We start from the raw sequence: 17,109 nt of genomic DNA, 5'->3' as shown, positions 1-17,109 counted from the left end.
ATTTCGTCTTGGACTCTCTGATCCATTAAAAGATGAATTAGCACGCGTGGGAATACCCACCTCCCTGGAGGATTTAATTAATCTTGTCATTCAGATTGACCGTCGGTTACGAGAAAGGCAATCAGAGAGGACCAATACCAAGCCACCTGCATTTTCCAGCCCCGATTCTTCAATTTCCACCAGTTCTGTTGGATCATTAAAAATGTCCATTAAGAATAAGGAGCTCCACGAACCCTCACGTGAAAGCTACCCGAGACCAGCTCTGTCTTCTTCGGAAAGGCCTACGGCGACTACGAAATAGACTATGCTTGTACTGTGGGGGAACTGGTCACCTTATACAGACTTGTCCTGTGAAACCTCCCAAGTCTGCCTCCCTGTTGCCCCACATGATGCATCTCCCTGGAAGGGGCCTGAGCCACCTCTCCTTACCACTTCAGTTACAGTTACCAGAGAAGACTGTCCTTGTATCTGCTATTATAGACTCAGGGGCTTGCAGTTGCTTTGTGGATGCTGCATTTGCTACCTTACACCAATTACCCCTATGCTCCAAGAGGCAGGGGTTTATTGTTCATTTAGCAGATGGTTCTTGTCTCAAGTCTGGACCAGTAACCCAAGAGACTATACCTATTCCCTGCCGTACTGCCTCAGGACATCTGGAACTCCTTCGTTTGGATGTGATTGCTTCTCCCATGTTCCCTATAATCCTGGGGCTACCCTGGCTAAAAGCCCACAACCCCCATATAGATTGGGCCACTGGACAAGTTTCCTTCTCATCCGATTATTGTCAGGTACAATGTTTTCCAGAAAAGATCTGTAACTCCCCTTCTCAGGATTTGTCCGGATCCTGAAACTGTAAAAATAGTGCCCGTTGCCTACCATGAATTCTTGGATGTGTTCAATAAGAAAAGTGCAGATACCTTGCCCCCACACAGGACTTATGACTGTCCTATTGAACTTTTACCCAGATCCGAGATTCCTTTCGGTCGAATCTACCCGCTTTCAGAACCTAAACTACAAGCCCTGCACAAATATATAGACGAAAGTCTGGAAAAGGGGTTTATTCTGCATTCTTCCTCACCTGCAGGAGCTGGTATTTTATTTGTCGAAAAGAAACACCACTCTCTAAGACCCTGTATTGACTATTGGGACCTTAATAAAATCACTGTCAAGAACAGATACCCACTTTCGCTGATTCCTGAATTGTTCCAGAGGTTGCGGGGAGCACAGATATTTTCCAAACTCGATCTTAGGGGTGCTTACAATTTAGTCCGGATCAAAGAAGGACATAAATGGAAAACAGCTTTCAGAACACGCTTCGGGCATTTTGAGTATCTAGTTATGCCCTTCGGTCTCTGCAATGCCCCGGCCACCTTCCAACACTTGGTAAATGATGTATTTCGGGATTTTCTTGATCTGTTTATCATAGTCTACCTCAATGACATTCTCATATTCTCTGAAACGATTGAACTACACCGCACCCATGTGAAGAAGGTCTTGAGTAGACTCTGTGAACATCACCTCTATGCCAAGGCTGAGAAGTGCGACTTCGAAAAGCGGACCATACAGTTACTTGGACTTGTCATCTCTGCTGATGGCATTTCCATGGATCCCCAGAAGGTCGCTGCAGTTCTGGAATGGCCGGCCCCTACTGAAAGGAAGGCAGTACAGAGGTTCGTGGGTTTGCAAATTTTTATAGAAAATGTATTAAGAATTTTTCTGGTATAATCTCGCCTATTACCCAACTAACTAAACAGCATGTTCCTTTCCGATGGACTCCAGAAGCACAAGTATCATTTGAACAATTAAACACCCTGTTCACTTCAGCTCCCATCCTGAAGCACCCTGATCCGTCCCTGGTCTATGTTTTGGAGGTGGACGCTTCCGAAAGTGCCGTTGGGGCTATTCTGTCGCAGCGACAAGGTCCTAAATCCTTATTGCATCCCGTAGCCTTTTTCTCTAAAAAATTGAATCCTTCGGAGAGGAACTACGATGTTGGGGACCGGGAACTGTAAGCCATTAAAGCTGCACTTGAGGAGTGGCGTTATTTGTTGGAAGGAGCCGCCCACCCTATTCTCATCTTCACGGACCATAAGAACTTGGAATATTTGGGACAGCCAAGATACTAAGACCCCGGCAAGCAAGATGGGCATTATTCTTCTCCCGTTTCATATTCCACATTACCTTCCGTCCTGGTTCTAAAAATGGCAAACCAGATGCGCTTTTGCGCATGTTCCATGATTCAATTCAACTTTCAGAGCCAGACACCATTCTGCCAGCCAAGAACTTTCTTCTTCTTCAGTCAGACCTGATGTCCCAAATAAAGACAGATGTGACAGAGCATCCCCCATCTCCAGATTTATCTCTCCAGTTTAAAGATGGGCTCTACTATCACAGGGAACAGATCTTTGTCCTGGAACAACTCAGAGTCTCTGTTCTCAAACGGTGTCACGATCATCCCCTGGCAGGCCATTTTGGTATCCACAAGACTATAGACTTAATTTCTTGTTCTTTTTGGTGGCCCGACCTGATACAGGACTGTAACAAATATGTAAGATTGTGTGCGACATGTCTGCGCTGCAAGACCAGCCGAGCCAAAACTTGGGGTCTACTGGAAAGCCTTCCAGTGCCTGAGAAACCATGGAGCATGATCTCTATGGATCTTATTGTGGAACTTCCCCCATCTGAGAACTTCACTTCTATTTTTGTTGTGGTGGACCGTCTGACCAAGATGGTGCACTTTGTTCCTTTACAGGGCACCCCTTCTGCCGCCGAGACGGCTTCCACATTTATCAAAGAAATTGTGAAATTGCATGGGATCCCTGACAACATTGTCTCTGGCCATGGGGTGCAGTTCACCTCCAGATTTTGGAGGTCCCTGTGTGAAGCATTACACATTGAGCTCCGTCTGTCCACTGCTTACCACCCCCAGACTAATGGACAGACGGAGAGAACCAATCAAACCTTGGAGCAGTACCTGCGGTGCTTTTCCTCCTTCTCTCAGGAGGACTGGTCTTCCCTTCTCCCACTAGCGGAGTTCGCTTATAACAACTCCATCCACTCTGCTACCAAGCAATCACCCTTTTTCGCCAAATATGGCTACCATCCCTCCTTTTTGCCTGAACTGCCTGTTGAGTCCTCCGTACCTGCTGTACAAGACAGACTAGACTTTTTCAACACTAACAATAAATTACTCCAGGATACCATCTCTAAAGCCCAAGCGAGTAACAAGAAGTTCTTTGACAAAAAGAAGAGAGGTAACTTAAATCTGGAACCAGGAGACAAGGTCTGGTTGTCTACTGCAAATTTAAAGCGGAGTTGTCCCTCCAGGAAACTTGGCCCAAAGTTTTTAGGGCCTTTCCCAGTTAAAAGGAGAATTAACCCTGTGGCTTTTGAGCTAATTCTACCTAGGAACCTGAAAATGTATCCAGTATTCCACATCTCCCTACTAAAACCAACAGTGCCTAACCCATTTTCCAATCGGGATCCGGAAAACCCTCCTCCACTTCTTGTCGAAGGCAATGAGGAGTATGAAGTCGAAGCTGTTCTGGATTGCAAGACCAAGAGGGGTCAAACTCAGTTCTTAATTAAATGGAAGGGTTATAGTCCGGAAGAGAACTCTTGGGAACCAGCTTCCAATGTGCATGCCCCACAAAAAATTTGTGCCTTTTTCCAGCGCCATCCGGAGAAGAAACCCCTGAGGGGCATCCGGAGGCTGCCCGTAGGGAGGGGGCAATGTAAGAGAACTGTCAGAGCTGTTCCCGCGAATTCGCGGCAACGTGCGCCCGCGCTTGTGCGCGAATTTGCAGCAGTGCACTAGGCTGCACTGACCCCAGCCTAGTGCTGACGGATCTCAGCGGTTCCGGTCCCTGTTTCCTGTGCCTGTTCCTGTGCTCCTGATTTTCGGTTACTGAACCTCGGCTTCCTTGATCTCGCTTTGGACTCGCTTCATCTCTGACTCTTGGTTTCTGATCTCGGCTTCCCACGTGACCCTCTTTCCTGCCTGATGACTTGCTGCCCGCTCGCTGCTGAACCTGGCTTCCCATGTGACCACGCTCCTGTCTCCTGTTTTGCTCCGCTCAACTTCCCGGGTACCTGCGACTTCGTCCCTGCAACCTGCTGTGACTTTGCCCCTGCAACCTGCTGCGACTTCGTCTCTGCAACCTGCTGCGACTTCGTCCCTGCAACCTGCTGCGACTTCGTCTCTGCAACCTGCTGCGACTTCCTGCTTCTCAAGATTCGCATCACCTGCCGCGGGCTTCTGGAGTCACATCTGCGGGAAATCGTGTCTCCCCTGGCCCTTGGTTTCCCCTGTCTCCACTCTCAGTGGGACCAGGGCCGGAGATTCAAGAGAGGCTGACCTCGTCACTTCAGACTTCACCCAGGTACGTGACAGCGCCAGAGCAGCTTTTGTAGGATCACGTTGAGCGAATGCGCATGCGCCGGAGCACTGTTTCCACCGCGCATGGACACGGCTGATGTGGCTGGAAGGATTTTTCCTCTGACGTTGCCCCCCCCCTCCCGAGGCCCAAATTGGACATCAGTCCTGGAAGTTCCTGGTGAAAGGCCTGGATCAAGCGTGGGGCATGTAATTTCCTGAAGGGGTCCCAGGAGTTGTCCTCAGGGAGATCTCTGACATGCACCTCTTCATTTAAAGATGAGTTTTTGGATATCATCAATTATGCCTTTTTTAAAGGCTTAATTGATCAAGACTTATATGACTACCTGAATGTTCGGTCTCCCAGGGTGGCGACATTCTATGCGCTTCCCAAAGTGCATAAGAACCCCTTGTCGCCCCCTGGGAGACCGATTATTTCAGGCATTGGATGCCTTACTGAGAATGCAAGCAGGCTTGTAGATTCTGTACTTATGCCTCATGTTATAGCACTACCCTCTTACACTAAGGATACTTTGGCTCTCCTTAGACAGATTGCGGTAATGGTCGTTCCTCCCAACTCCCTGCTCGTGACATTGGACGTGGAGGCTCTATACTCCAGTATCCCCCACGAGCGGGGGGGTTGAGACGATACGTACCTTTCTTCATGAGGAGGATCACCATCATTGGCCTTACAACAATTTTATTCTTCGATTGCTGAGTTTCATCCTCACCCACAATTGGTTCAGTTTTGATCTCTCCCACTAGCTCCAGATACAAGGCGTGGCCATGGGCACATGTTATGCACCGGCCTACGCCAACTTGTATCTGGGGGGTGGGAGAGGGACTTATTCTCCAGTAAACCCATGCTGCAATACACCGATCGCAACCTTTGTTGGATGCGATACATTGATGATATATTTTTGGTATGGACAGACACTGGAGAGTCACTGGATGAGTTCATCAGAAAGCTGAACGTCAATCATTTTAATTTGAACTTAACCTTTTTGTTGTGACATCAATAAAACAAATTTCATTGATCTTACTATCTTTAGGAGTGGGGATGACTCTCTGGCAACCGACCTCTATCGCAAAACCACTGCAGGCAACACTTTGTTGCCTGCAGCAAGTGCCCATCCTCCGGCTCTTATTCGAAGCATACCATACACGCAAAAGTTATAGCGTCTACAAAATAGGGGATAGTTTTATGGCATTTTTATAAATATTTATTTTTTTACTAGTAATGGCGGCGATCAGCGACTTTTATCAGTACTGCGACCTTATGGCGGACACTTCGAACACTTTTGACACATTTTTGGGACCATTTGCACTTTTATAGCGATCAGTGCTATAAAAATGCATTGATTACTGTAAAAATGCCACTGGCAGGGAAGGGTTAACACTAGGGGGCGGGGAAGGGGTTAATTATGTTCCCTAATGTGTGTTCTAACTGAAGGGGGGGTGGGACTGACTAGGGAAAATGACAGATCGCTGTTCATACATTGTATGAACAGACGATCAGTCATTTCTCCCCCTGACAGGGGTATAAACACACAGCTCCCGGTTCTTGCTCTGTAACGAGTGATCGCTGGGGCTTGGCGGTGATCACGCTCGCCGGGCACGCGCGTCGGTACCAGGGGCGGGCAGGGGGCACACGCCCCTATTGGCTGGAATGCGAAATGACGTATAGCTACGTGATTGCACGCAGCCAAGCCGACCTGCCGCCATATAACTGCGGCGGCTGGTCAGCTAGTGGTTAAACGCAAGATAAACCAGGAGGTACATGTTGGAGGTTGTCAGGTACAGGTTTCACAGCTAGGCAAGAGGCTGGGGTTGGAAGGAGGCAGTGCTAAGAGCAGTATTGGGAGCAAATGGAGACTTCTTTCTTGTTCCAATTGATTTGGGGTTCATGTGCCTGTAGCCAAGGGAGCCCCAAGATGATGGGAAACATAGGAGAAGGGATTACATCGAAGTGCAGGAACTCCTGGTGACCGGAGTCCGTAGTGGCTCCCGCATACACCTGTCCAATTTGGTGGCTGCTTGGATCAAATCCTCCAGCGTAGCTAAGGGCTTCAGACAACCCCTATCGGAATTGATACTTAAGAGCAGGTTTGTTCCAGCCGGTATCGGCCGACCAATTCCGGAACTCAGCAGTATAGTCCTCAACCAGCCTTCGCCCTTGAGACAAGTTATGTAAGGTAGCTTCTGCTGTGGCTGTGCATTGTGGATCGTCATACAGTTGTGCCATGCTTTCGAAAAAGGTATCAACTGAATTTAACACAGGGCTCCTCTGTTCCATCAGGCTATGGGCCCAAGCTTGTGGTTCATCAGCCAGGAGGGAGATAATAAAACCCACCTTTACCACCTCAGAGGAGAAAGTCCTGGGCTGAGGGGCTAGGTATAAGGAACAGGCAGTCCTGAAGGCCCTGTATGTTTTACGATTGCCAGAGAATCGCTCCGGTGTGGGGACCCTGGGTTCAGGGGAAGCCATGATCACAGTGGGGCTCGATGAGGCTTGAGACAAGGAGGCCCCGCTGGTGGGTGCAGGAGTTGCAGCTATTGAAGCGGGTGACCAGGAAAGTTGTTGGAGGCGACTGTCTATTTGTGTATAGCTTTCTTGCAACTTCTGAACTGCATCAATGAGTGCCATAATCTGCTGGCACAAGATCTCAAGATGGGAACGCACTCTGTTGGCCTCTGACATGGCTGGTTTGTACTATCAGGTAAGTACTTACCGAGGCCGAGCGCGGTTTACCCTTGCGACTAAGCGCACTTCGCCCCCTGGAGGTGATACAGGGAGTGAATGGTACAAAGAGGCACAGGCTAGCCAGCAGGCAGGAATAGACTTGTGTGGTGGTCCTTGTAGGGCTTAGCAGCTGTGCAGAAACTGGTAGGTGGGATGACTTACTGAGGGAGATCAAACAGAAGTCCAGAACCAGGATGAGGGTCAAACACAGAGAACTATACATGGATACAGTCACTGGCTGAGGTATGGTGTCTGGGAGACACAAGGCGAATCTGGGTCACAAGCAGAGGGTCAAGGCAAGGAGACAGGGGGCAGGTCCGGGTCACAAGCAGAGGGTCAAACACTGGAGACAAGGCGGAGTCCATTTAAGAAGGCAGAGGATCAGGTCCAGGAGAAGAGCAGAGTCAGGGGCAATCCGGGTCACAACAGGCAATCAGGTACAGGAAACAGGATGAAATACAAACAGGAAGCTGAAGACAAACCAGCAACTTGTCTGAGTGCCAGAGAAGCTTTTATAGGCCGGCCAAAGGATCACATTGAGTGTGTGCCAGCGCGCATGCACATCCGTCAGACCGCGAATGCACATGCGCCAGAGCACCGTTCCACTGCGCATGCGCGCATGGAGACAGCTGAAGCCGGCTGGAAGGATTATTACTCTGATACAAGGCCTCAATGTGCCATCTTTCTTCTCAACAAAGAATATACCGGCCCCAGCAGGAGAAGAGGACAGACTGATAAACCCCTTTTCCAGATTTTCATTGCTATACAACCGTAAGGTTTCCAGCTCGCCTTCAGATAGGGGAAAAATTAATCCAAATAGGATCTCGGCCCCAGGGAGTAGTTCAATGGGACAATCATAAGGCCGGTAAGGTGGTAGGACATCTGCCTTTTTCTCGTCAAATGTCCATGAACTCTTGATAAGCTGGTGGAACGTTCTGGTGGTTACTGGGAACTGGTTGCATGGCCAAACAGCTGGCAGGACTACTGGCACTGGGAGCAAAGCAGTGTTGCAGGCACTAATGAGTCCTGCTACAAAGTATTGCATCAAAAATTTAAATTACACGCCCCTGTTAAACAGCGGCAGAAAAATTGGGGCTTAGGCACTGGTGCCACAACACTGCAACCCCTCACAGATACACTAGTTGGAGCGCAGGAATGAACCCTGCTGCAAAGTATTGCATCAAAAAATTCAATTACACGCCCCTGTTAAACAGGGGCAGAAACATTGGGGCTTAGCCACTGGTGGCGGTGCCCAGAACCAAAAATGTTCTTACAAGCTATCAGCATGATCATTGAGGAGGAACAGGATAGTCACTCAGCTTGACATATGTGTATGTTGTGTCACCGGTGCAAAAATAATATTTAACAATTTACTATATCTGCTGCAGTTACTATAAACACCTCCAAGAGGTGAAGTGATATGAGAAATGTGTGTTTGTATATGCGACACATATACTACTGCGTTGACCCTATGCAAAATTTACTTATTAACACTGTGAATATAATACTTAAATCACATATATATATAATAACACCAATGTGCTCAAAAAGTGACCCGCGATATACAATCTCGGTAAATATGAGTACTATAATATACACGTGCACAAATAAAGTCCAATTTTTCAAAGACTCCAAAAGTTGATGCCGTTTGTTCTTGACCAAAATGTTGTGACTTTTTACCCTTATTATGTGTCACCACCACCTCTTATATACTATGCGCTCACCAGATTAGGGTAGGTTTATAGCCTGTAATCATATGCAGGTATGTATCTCCTCTGACTTTAGCAATGGTGCCGTTTAGCCTTCAATGTGTGTATCAGACCAACATGCAGGAAAAAAGCTTTTCACATCCACACCAGCCTCCAGTTGCTTTCCTTACTCCAAAAGAAAAACCTCATATGGTGTAGTATGTGTGAAAAAGGGGCAGTTTATGTATAATAAATGATTTTTTACTGTATTTACCTGTGTCATCAGTACCGAGAAAGTCCATATATAATATTTTTTTGGGCGATAGTCATTTAAGGTTTGCGGTACTAGCAGCCGCTACCACTCTATCCTCCAGCTTCTCTTTCTCTATAAAATGTTGGATGATGGTACATTATACGATTATTTAATTAATTGACTTGAGGCTATACTCAAATTGTATTCAGGAATTAAAATCTGTAAAAAAAAGGATAAAAAAAGCAAAAAGACTCTTCGACTCCCAAAATGGAGAGAAGAAGGACTGTAGCAAAAGGTCCCAACGAATAGTGGAGAGAGGAAAGATGAAAAGGGAAATAAAAGGAAGGAAAACACAAATGCAAGTGGAAAAAAGAGGCCAGGCTCTCTCCCACTACTTAAATCTGAAAATGGGTCACCTGGGCAAGAGGCCCAGCTGTGTGGTGTAGTCAAAGGTGTGGCGATACTACAGGGAAGGGATGCCTGAAGCACACATGGGGAGTAAATACTTATATCCCAACCAATAAAAAACACATTTTCCCTGCACCACAAGTAAATACCAGCCCTCTGAACCAGGGTGGATAAGAGGGAAGCAAAAACAACAAGGGGAAAGTAGCCATTAAACTAGTGAACTGCAGCCCAAGATCTCAATGGAACATAAATTACCATAGAACATTTATCAGAATTGGTACAAAAACAGCCTATAATCTTCCCTAAGCATATGATTACTTTATGATTCTCCTACGTGGAGTAGAGATACCCGAGGCACTACAGGGTAACACCAATATAGACATGTGATCTCCACTGTAGATGCAAGTACATCTGAGACATGTGATCTCCACTGTAGATTATAGAGAAGGCCCAACACCGCAATGAGGTGGGATAATAACCCACCTCTAAAAGTGGCCAAGGATTAAAACAGAGTTTCTTGGGGCGTTTCTTCACCCAGCAACATGAACGCACCCATAGTATAAAATACAACATTGGAAAATAAGCATAGAAAATTATCCAGGTGACAAAGTTCATAAAACGAAGAAAAAAAGAAGGCCTAGATATGTGAACGAAACAATGGACCGCATTACATGACTCCCTGTAGAGACACCAGAAGAATGGAAAGGACTCAGAATGGTATATAGATGCACCAACTCTCCTCTCGTGGCTAATTGGGAAAGGAACAGTAATGCTATAGTTGTTATCTATTTAAAAGAATAGGTTAACCTTTTGTAACCTGTCGCATGTAACATGTTTTTTTGAGCAGTCCCTTGCAACCCCCACCCAGCCCCCCTGTGACAGAGGGTGGGGCATCCACTCCCCGCACCGGTCACATTTAAAAAAAAAAACACATCTGCGGGGCTCTGCACCACCCCCCCAATCACCCTGTGACAGAGGGTGGGGATCCTCACATTTAAAAAAAGCACAGCTGCATCATTCATTCACAGAGTTCTGTGAATGAATGAACTACAGGTCCCATCTGCAATCGCAAGAGATGGCTTGTAGTTCTGAATGAACTGTGAGGGCGCTGGTGAGCACCCTTTGTAGTTAATAGATTCTTCCTGCTTTTCAGTGACTGACTGCCGGATGCAGGATGTAAGGATGTAAACTTCCATCTCTATGTGAATAATGGACATAAAGCTCTGCAGTTTTGCAGGGTTATGGGAGAAAGATCTTGGAAAACCTTCATATCCGAACCATTAAATGTTAATCCCTCCTGCTCCCTTGCCCGCTGTACTATCTACTATCTTCCCCTAAGCAAAAATCCAGGAAACAGCATGTAACATTGCTCTGTGTTCCAGCCACATGGCGTGAGAGCTCCATGAGCATACTAGAGTCTTGAGGTTACTAGAGCACCCTCAAGACTCCCCTGTAGAGACAGGGGAGTCTTGAGGGTGCTCTAGTAAATTGTTGAAAAGGGTCCAGAGTGCCTAAGGGTAACAATTCATGCTCCACAGACTCCAGAATCCTTCTGATCCAAAGATTGCACCGGCAACCCCTAATTTCTAAATCCTCTAACTTACGGTTCATATCGGTAAGGTGTCATGAATGCCGGTCCATTAAGTTTTGCAATGCCTGTAAAATGCAATGCCGGGCAGCAGACTGCTCCACTTCCGTCAGACATTCAACAACACCGCGGAGGTCAGTTTGAAGGTCTGATACTGCTACAGATAGAGAGTTCTTAATATCAGATTCAATAGATTGTAAATCAGTCCTTTTTGGCATCTATTGTACAAGTTTCACCCTGTAAGAAAAGGATGGAGACGCCTTTGGCACGCACACGTGTGCATGCGCACACACTTAGACTGCGCGCACAAAGGATACAACAACCGCTGTAGCGTGCTACTGCGCATGCGCGTAGGCAACAGACGGCGTGCACACGCAGGAGGCGTTCCTGATCCCTAATGTTGCCTATTTAAAGGGAGCTCTGATGACCAGGCGGTGCGGACTGGTCTTCAGCAGTGCCCTGACTACCTGACGCCTGTATTCTCTGCCAGATTCCTGTTACCGACTTGGCTTTCCTTGACTCCCCCTCTGGACTCTAATTCCTCCTGAATACCTGGCTTCTGATCCCGGCTATCCTTTTGACCTCGCTGCCTGTCTGTTATCGAACCCGGCTATCCTCTGACCTCTGCATCCCGGAAGTACCTGCTACTTGTTCATCCAGACTCTGCTAGTGGTTTGGAGTTCCCCTTAAATTCCAGCGGACATTCCACTCCACCTTGCCTGATACCTGCTGCTCTACCAGTGTCTTCTGTCTTCACCTCCACCTGACAGTACTACAAGCAACACTTAGAGGCACTCGTGTTCCTCCTAACCTTAACTGCCATCTGTCTCATCCTCAGAGGGGTTCTGGGCTGGAGATACAAGGGAGGCCGACCTCATCATATCAGACTCCTACCAGGTACGTGACACACCCTAGCTGCTGCATCAAGGCAAATTTTACCTTTACCATAGAAATCTGTCTGCCTTCTGTAAGCAGTTGATGGAAAGGATCCAGAGGGACATTCAGCTGGCATTTCAGAAGGATGAATGTGCAATATCTCTGGCAGATTACAGCTGTGAGTTAGGGGTCCAGGTGGGATGGAAAGGGAGAACTTTTTCTCCCACATTGAGGGGCAGGGCAGTAGTGGAAGCTCAAAAAATCCCAGATGGCAACGTAGCTCCCGGATCAAGTGGCAATCATTTCTGCACCTCAAACCATGCCCCCAAAACTCCTTTTTGACTGCCTAAAACTAACTGCATTCAATATCTGACTGGAGAAACTTCCAGAATTTTTTTGTTTATAAACTTTTTATTTGGTGTAAAATAGTGGTAACAAAGGGGAATTTGGAACATTATGAAAAAAAGTCTTACATCATATTAAATTATATATAGTTGATATAAAAAAGTATATTGGGCTGGATTCACATAGAGCGGCGCATATTTCTGCCGGCATCTCATATGCGCTACGCTGACGTAACACAGAGAGGCAAGAACTGTGGGCCAGATCCTCAAAAGAGATACGGCGGAGTAACTGCTGTTATTCAATCTTATCCCTTGTCCTAACTTTAGAACTGATCCACAGAAGCAGTTTTCCAATGTTAGGCAGAAAATCCGGCATGTGTAATTGAATTACACTGCCGAATCTTAGGATGCAGTACCGCATCCGCCGCTGGGGGCATTTCGAGTCGAAATGCCGTTTCTAGTATGCAAATTAGCACTTAAGGCGATCCACAAAGCTTTCCAGCTTCGTTTTTTCGCCGTAAGTTTTAGTTTGCAAGTGTAAAACTAGGGCTGGTGTTACAAAGTGTAAACAAGTCACACCATGTAAAAGCCCATTCCAGCGACGGCATTTGGTATGCATTCCCGAGGGAGAACTCCACGGCAATTTGTAAAAACAAAACCGGCATGGGTTCCCCCCCAGGAGCATACCAGGCCCTTAGGTCTGGTATGGGTTGTAAGGAGACCCCCCTACGCCGAAAAATCGACGTAGGGGGTCCCCCTACAATCCATACCAGACCCGTATCCAAAGCACGCTACTCGGCCGGTCAGGAAAGGAGTGGGGACGAGCGAGCGCCCCCCCCCTCCTGAGCCATGCCAGGCCGCATGCCCTCAACATGGGGGGGTTGGGTGCTCTGGGGCAGGGGGGCGCCCCCACCTCAGAGCACCCTGTCCCCATGTTGATGAGGACAGGACCTCTTCCCGACAACCCTTGCCGTTGGTTGTCGGGGTCTGCGGGCGGGGGCTTATAGGAATCTGGGAGTCCCCTCAAATAAGGGGGCCCCCAGATACCGGCCCCCCACCCTAAGTGAATGGATATGGGGTACATCGTACCCCTATCCATTCACCTGTAGGCAAAAAGTTAAAGTTAGTAAACACACAACACAAGGGTTTTTAAAATAATTTATTATTCTGCTCCGGATGCCCCCCCTGTCTTCTTTATTAGCTCTATTAGCAGGGGGGGCTTCTTCTTCCACTCTCCGGGGGTCTTCTTCCACTCTCCGGGGGGGTTTCTTCTTCCGCTCTCCGGGGGGGGCTACCCACGTGCACCCACCACGTGGGTACCTACCGGAGCATGATGGGACGGTGATGCCTATATAAATGGGATGCAAGGCGCGCTTCCATCATTACAGCGACAAGAGGCGACGAGGCAACATCGGAAGAGGGGAGAAGAACAGAAGAGAAGACCCTGACGTCACAGAAGACCGCGCCGGCTGCCTGTTAGAAATTGAGCTAACACACAAAGATAGCAGGCAGCCAGCGCTGAAGAAGAAGGCACCGGACAGCTGCAGAAGAACCGGGGTTCGCCGAGTCAACAGCGGAAGAGGCGAGAAGATAGAAGAAGACCCCCGGAGAGCGGAGAAGCCCCCCCCCCGGAGAGCGGAAGAAGAAACCCCCCCCGGAGAGTGGAAGAAGACCCCCGGAGAGTGGAAGAAGACCCCCGGAGAGTGGAAGAAGAAGCCCCCCCTGCTAATAAAGAAGACAGGGGGGGCATCCGGAGCAGAATAATAAATTATTTTAAAAACCCTTGTGTTGTGTGTTTACTAACTTTAACTTTTTGCCTACAGGTGAATGGATAGGGGTACGATGTACCCCATATCCATTCACTTAGGGTGGGGGCCGGTATCTGGGGGCCCCCTTATTTGAGGGGACTCCCAGATTCCTATAAGCCCCCGCCCGCAGACCCCGACAACCAACGGCAAGGGTTGTCGGGAAGAGGTCCTGTCCTCATCAACATGGGGACAGGGTGCTCTGAGGTGGGGGGGCCCGCAGTGCGCCCCCCTGCCCCAGAGCACCCAACCCCCCCATGTTGAGGGCATGCGGCCTGGCACGGCTCAGGAGGGGGGGGCGCTCGCTCGTCCCCACTCCTTTCCTGACCGGCCGGGTAGCGTGCTTTGGATACGGGTCTGGTATGGATTGTAGGGGGACCCCCTACATCGATTTTTCGGCGTAGGGGGGTCTCCTTACAACCCATACCAGACCTAAGGGCCTGGTATGCTCCTGGGGGGTGAACCCATGCCGTTTTTTTCTTTGAAAATTGGCATGGAGTTCTCCCTCAGGAATGCATGCCGAGCGACGCTGTAATTTTTTTTTTTCCCGACGCAACTTTTTTAAGCCGGCGCGATCCTCAAAACTCGGCGTAACGTAACTTCGCGCATGCGCAGTACGGCCGGCGCGGGAGCGCGCCTCATTTAAATGGGACTCGCCCCATTTGAATAGGAACGCCTTGCGCCAGCGGAATTTTAGTTACACGGCCTGAAATTTCTAGATAAGTGCTTTGTGGATCGGGCACTTAGGTAGAAATTTTAAGGCAGTGTAACTTAAATGGGATTTTTTAAGTTACGCCAGGTTTTTGTGGATCTGGCCCTGTATTCACAAAGCACTCGCTCCCCAACGTTGCGTCGGCGTAACGTAAACTCGTTGGCGTAAGCCGGCCTAAATCAAAGTAGTTGGAAGTGGCGTGATACATTTAAATGAACCGTGACCCCATGCAAATGAATGGCCGAACGAACGGCGCATGCGCGCGCATGCTCAGAATCACGTTGAATATACTCCCTAAGATACGGCGGCTCAATGCCTATGACGTGAATGTAACCTACGCCCAGCCCTATTCACGTAGTCCTACGTAAACGACGTAAAATACGACGGCTGTTCTGTGGTCCATACCTTTGCATGGGATGCGCCTTCTATAGGTGGAATAACTTTACGCCAGACGTACGCCTTACGTAAATGGCATATACTACTGCGACGGGCGCAAGTACGTTCGTGAATCAGCGTATCTCGGTCATTTGCATATTCGACACGTAAATCAATGGAAGCGCCCCTTGCGGCCAGCGTAAATATGCGCCCAGGCTCCGACGGCGTAGGAAACTTACGTCGGTCGGATGAAGCCAAATTTCAGGCGTATCTTGTATTAAGAATCCGGCGCATAGATACGACGGCGCATCTGTGCACTTACGCGGCGTATCTACACATACGCCGGCGTAAGTGCTACGAGAATCCGGGCCATAGTATATATCTTGGTAAGATTGTTACAAAAAGGAAAGAAATTTAGTATAAAAAATAGTACAAAATTAATATAATAAAGAGCAATATTCAAATTTTTTTATTCATATATTTAATAAACATTGAAAAGTTAAATTCTCAGTAGGACACTGAATATTTAAGATTAATTACCTGAAAGTCTAAATAAAACATCACAATGAATGAACCAGGAGTCCCGTTTAAAAAAAATGGCATAGTGTTATATAAGTGAAAAATATTTTCTCCGTAAGATCAATAGTATTAATTCTTGTTTTTAATTGGACAGTTGGGACAGATGGGGATTTCCAATAGAATGCTATGAGCCAATGTATTGCAACACTAATGCCGCGTACACACGATCGGTTAAACCGATGAGAATGGTCTGATGGACCGTTTTCATCGGTCAAAACCGATCGTGTGTGGGCGCCATCGGTTATTTAACCATCGGTTAAAAAAAAGCCAACTTGTTTTAAATTTAACCGATGGATTCCTAACCGATAGAAAAAAAACGATTGTTAGTAGGCACGACCATCGATTAAAAATCCAAGCATGGTCAGAATCAAGTCGACGCATGCTTGGAAGCATTGAACTTCGTTTTTTTTCAGCACGTCGTCGTGTTTTACGTTACCGCGTTCTGACATGATCGTTTTTTTAACCGATGGTGTGTAGGCGCGATGGACCAGTCAGCTTCATCGGTTAACCGATGAAAACGCTCCATCGGTCCGTTCTCATCGGATGGACTGATCGTGTGTAAGCGGCATAATAGTATGAACAAGTCTAATGTGTGGTAAGGACAGAACTATGATTGGTGTGAACAATAGGCAATTAGAGTGTGTTAGATTTATTTGGGAACCTGTGATAGCTGAAGAAAGGTTTTCTAATTGTCTCCATATTTGGGAAATGTTCTCACATTCCCAAAATGTGTGAGAATGAGCTTGGTGAGGAGCATCCTCTAAAGCACAATTGGGGTTTTGTAGGAAAGATGGCATGTAGCTTAGTGGGTGTACAGTACCGCCTAGTAAAACGTTTAGTAGCGGTGTCTCTGATTGGTTGACTGATTCGATTGATAGCCATGGGAGCCAATGGTGCTGCTGCTGTGCTTCGGTCAATCAGGAGAAGCGTCCTGGATGGCGTACACATTTGTGGACATCGCTGGAGAGAGATGGGGCTCAGGTAAGTTATTAGGGGGGTGCTGGGGAGGCTGCTACACACAGAAGCCTTTTAATCTTAATGCATTTAATTCTGCCTTTACAACTCCTTTAAATTCTAGTGTCTTTTAATTGATGAGAAAAAAAAAGAATACTTTTTCATGCAAAAGGTTAATAAAAAGGACACATACCTAGGTTTATTACTTGAACACTGTTCTGATTTTCTGCCTGTGTTGCTCCTCCAAACACCCACATGCTCCCTGGATTTCCAGTTGAGATAAAGCTGGCATGTTCATAACGTGGTGACAAACCATCCCAGTTCAGGCCATACCATTTATAGGTATCTACAAAGAAAATTACATGGGAAGTAAAGTTTTATTTGGTATATTGTTTAAATAAAAACCCTG

General features: G+C 47.4%; 1 protein-coding gene across 4 annotated transcripts in view; it reads right to left on the bottom strand.

Moving 5' to 3' along the window:
* RABEPK (Rab9 effector protein with kelch motifs) overlaps nt 1–17,109 on the bottom strand; it is a 342,909-nt gene that overhangs the window by 134,078 nt on the left and 191,722 nt on the right. For all 4 annotated transcript variants that reach the window (XM_040324880.1, XM_040324881.1, XM_040324882.1 and 1 more), the window contains exon 4: nt 16,894–17,046. In XM_040324880.1, coding sequence (XP_040180814.1) covers nt 16,894–17,046 — 153 coding nt within the window. The remainder of the gene's footprint in view (nt 1–16,893; nt 17,047–17,109) is intronic.

The sequence above is a fragment of the Rana temporaria genome, chromosome 9 (genome assembly GCF_905171775.1).
Source record: "Rana temporaria chromosome 9, aRanTem1.1, whole genome shotgun sequence".
Lineage (NCBI taxonomy): Eukaryota > Metazoa > Chordata > Amphibia > Anura > Ranidae > Rana > Rana temporaria.
Note: the sequence above shows the minus strand (reverse complement) of the source record. Positions and strands in the feature narration are given on the sequence as shown.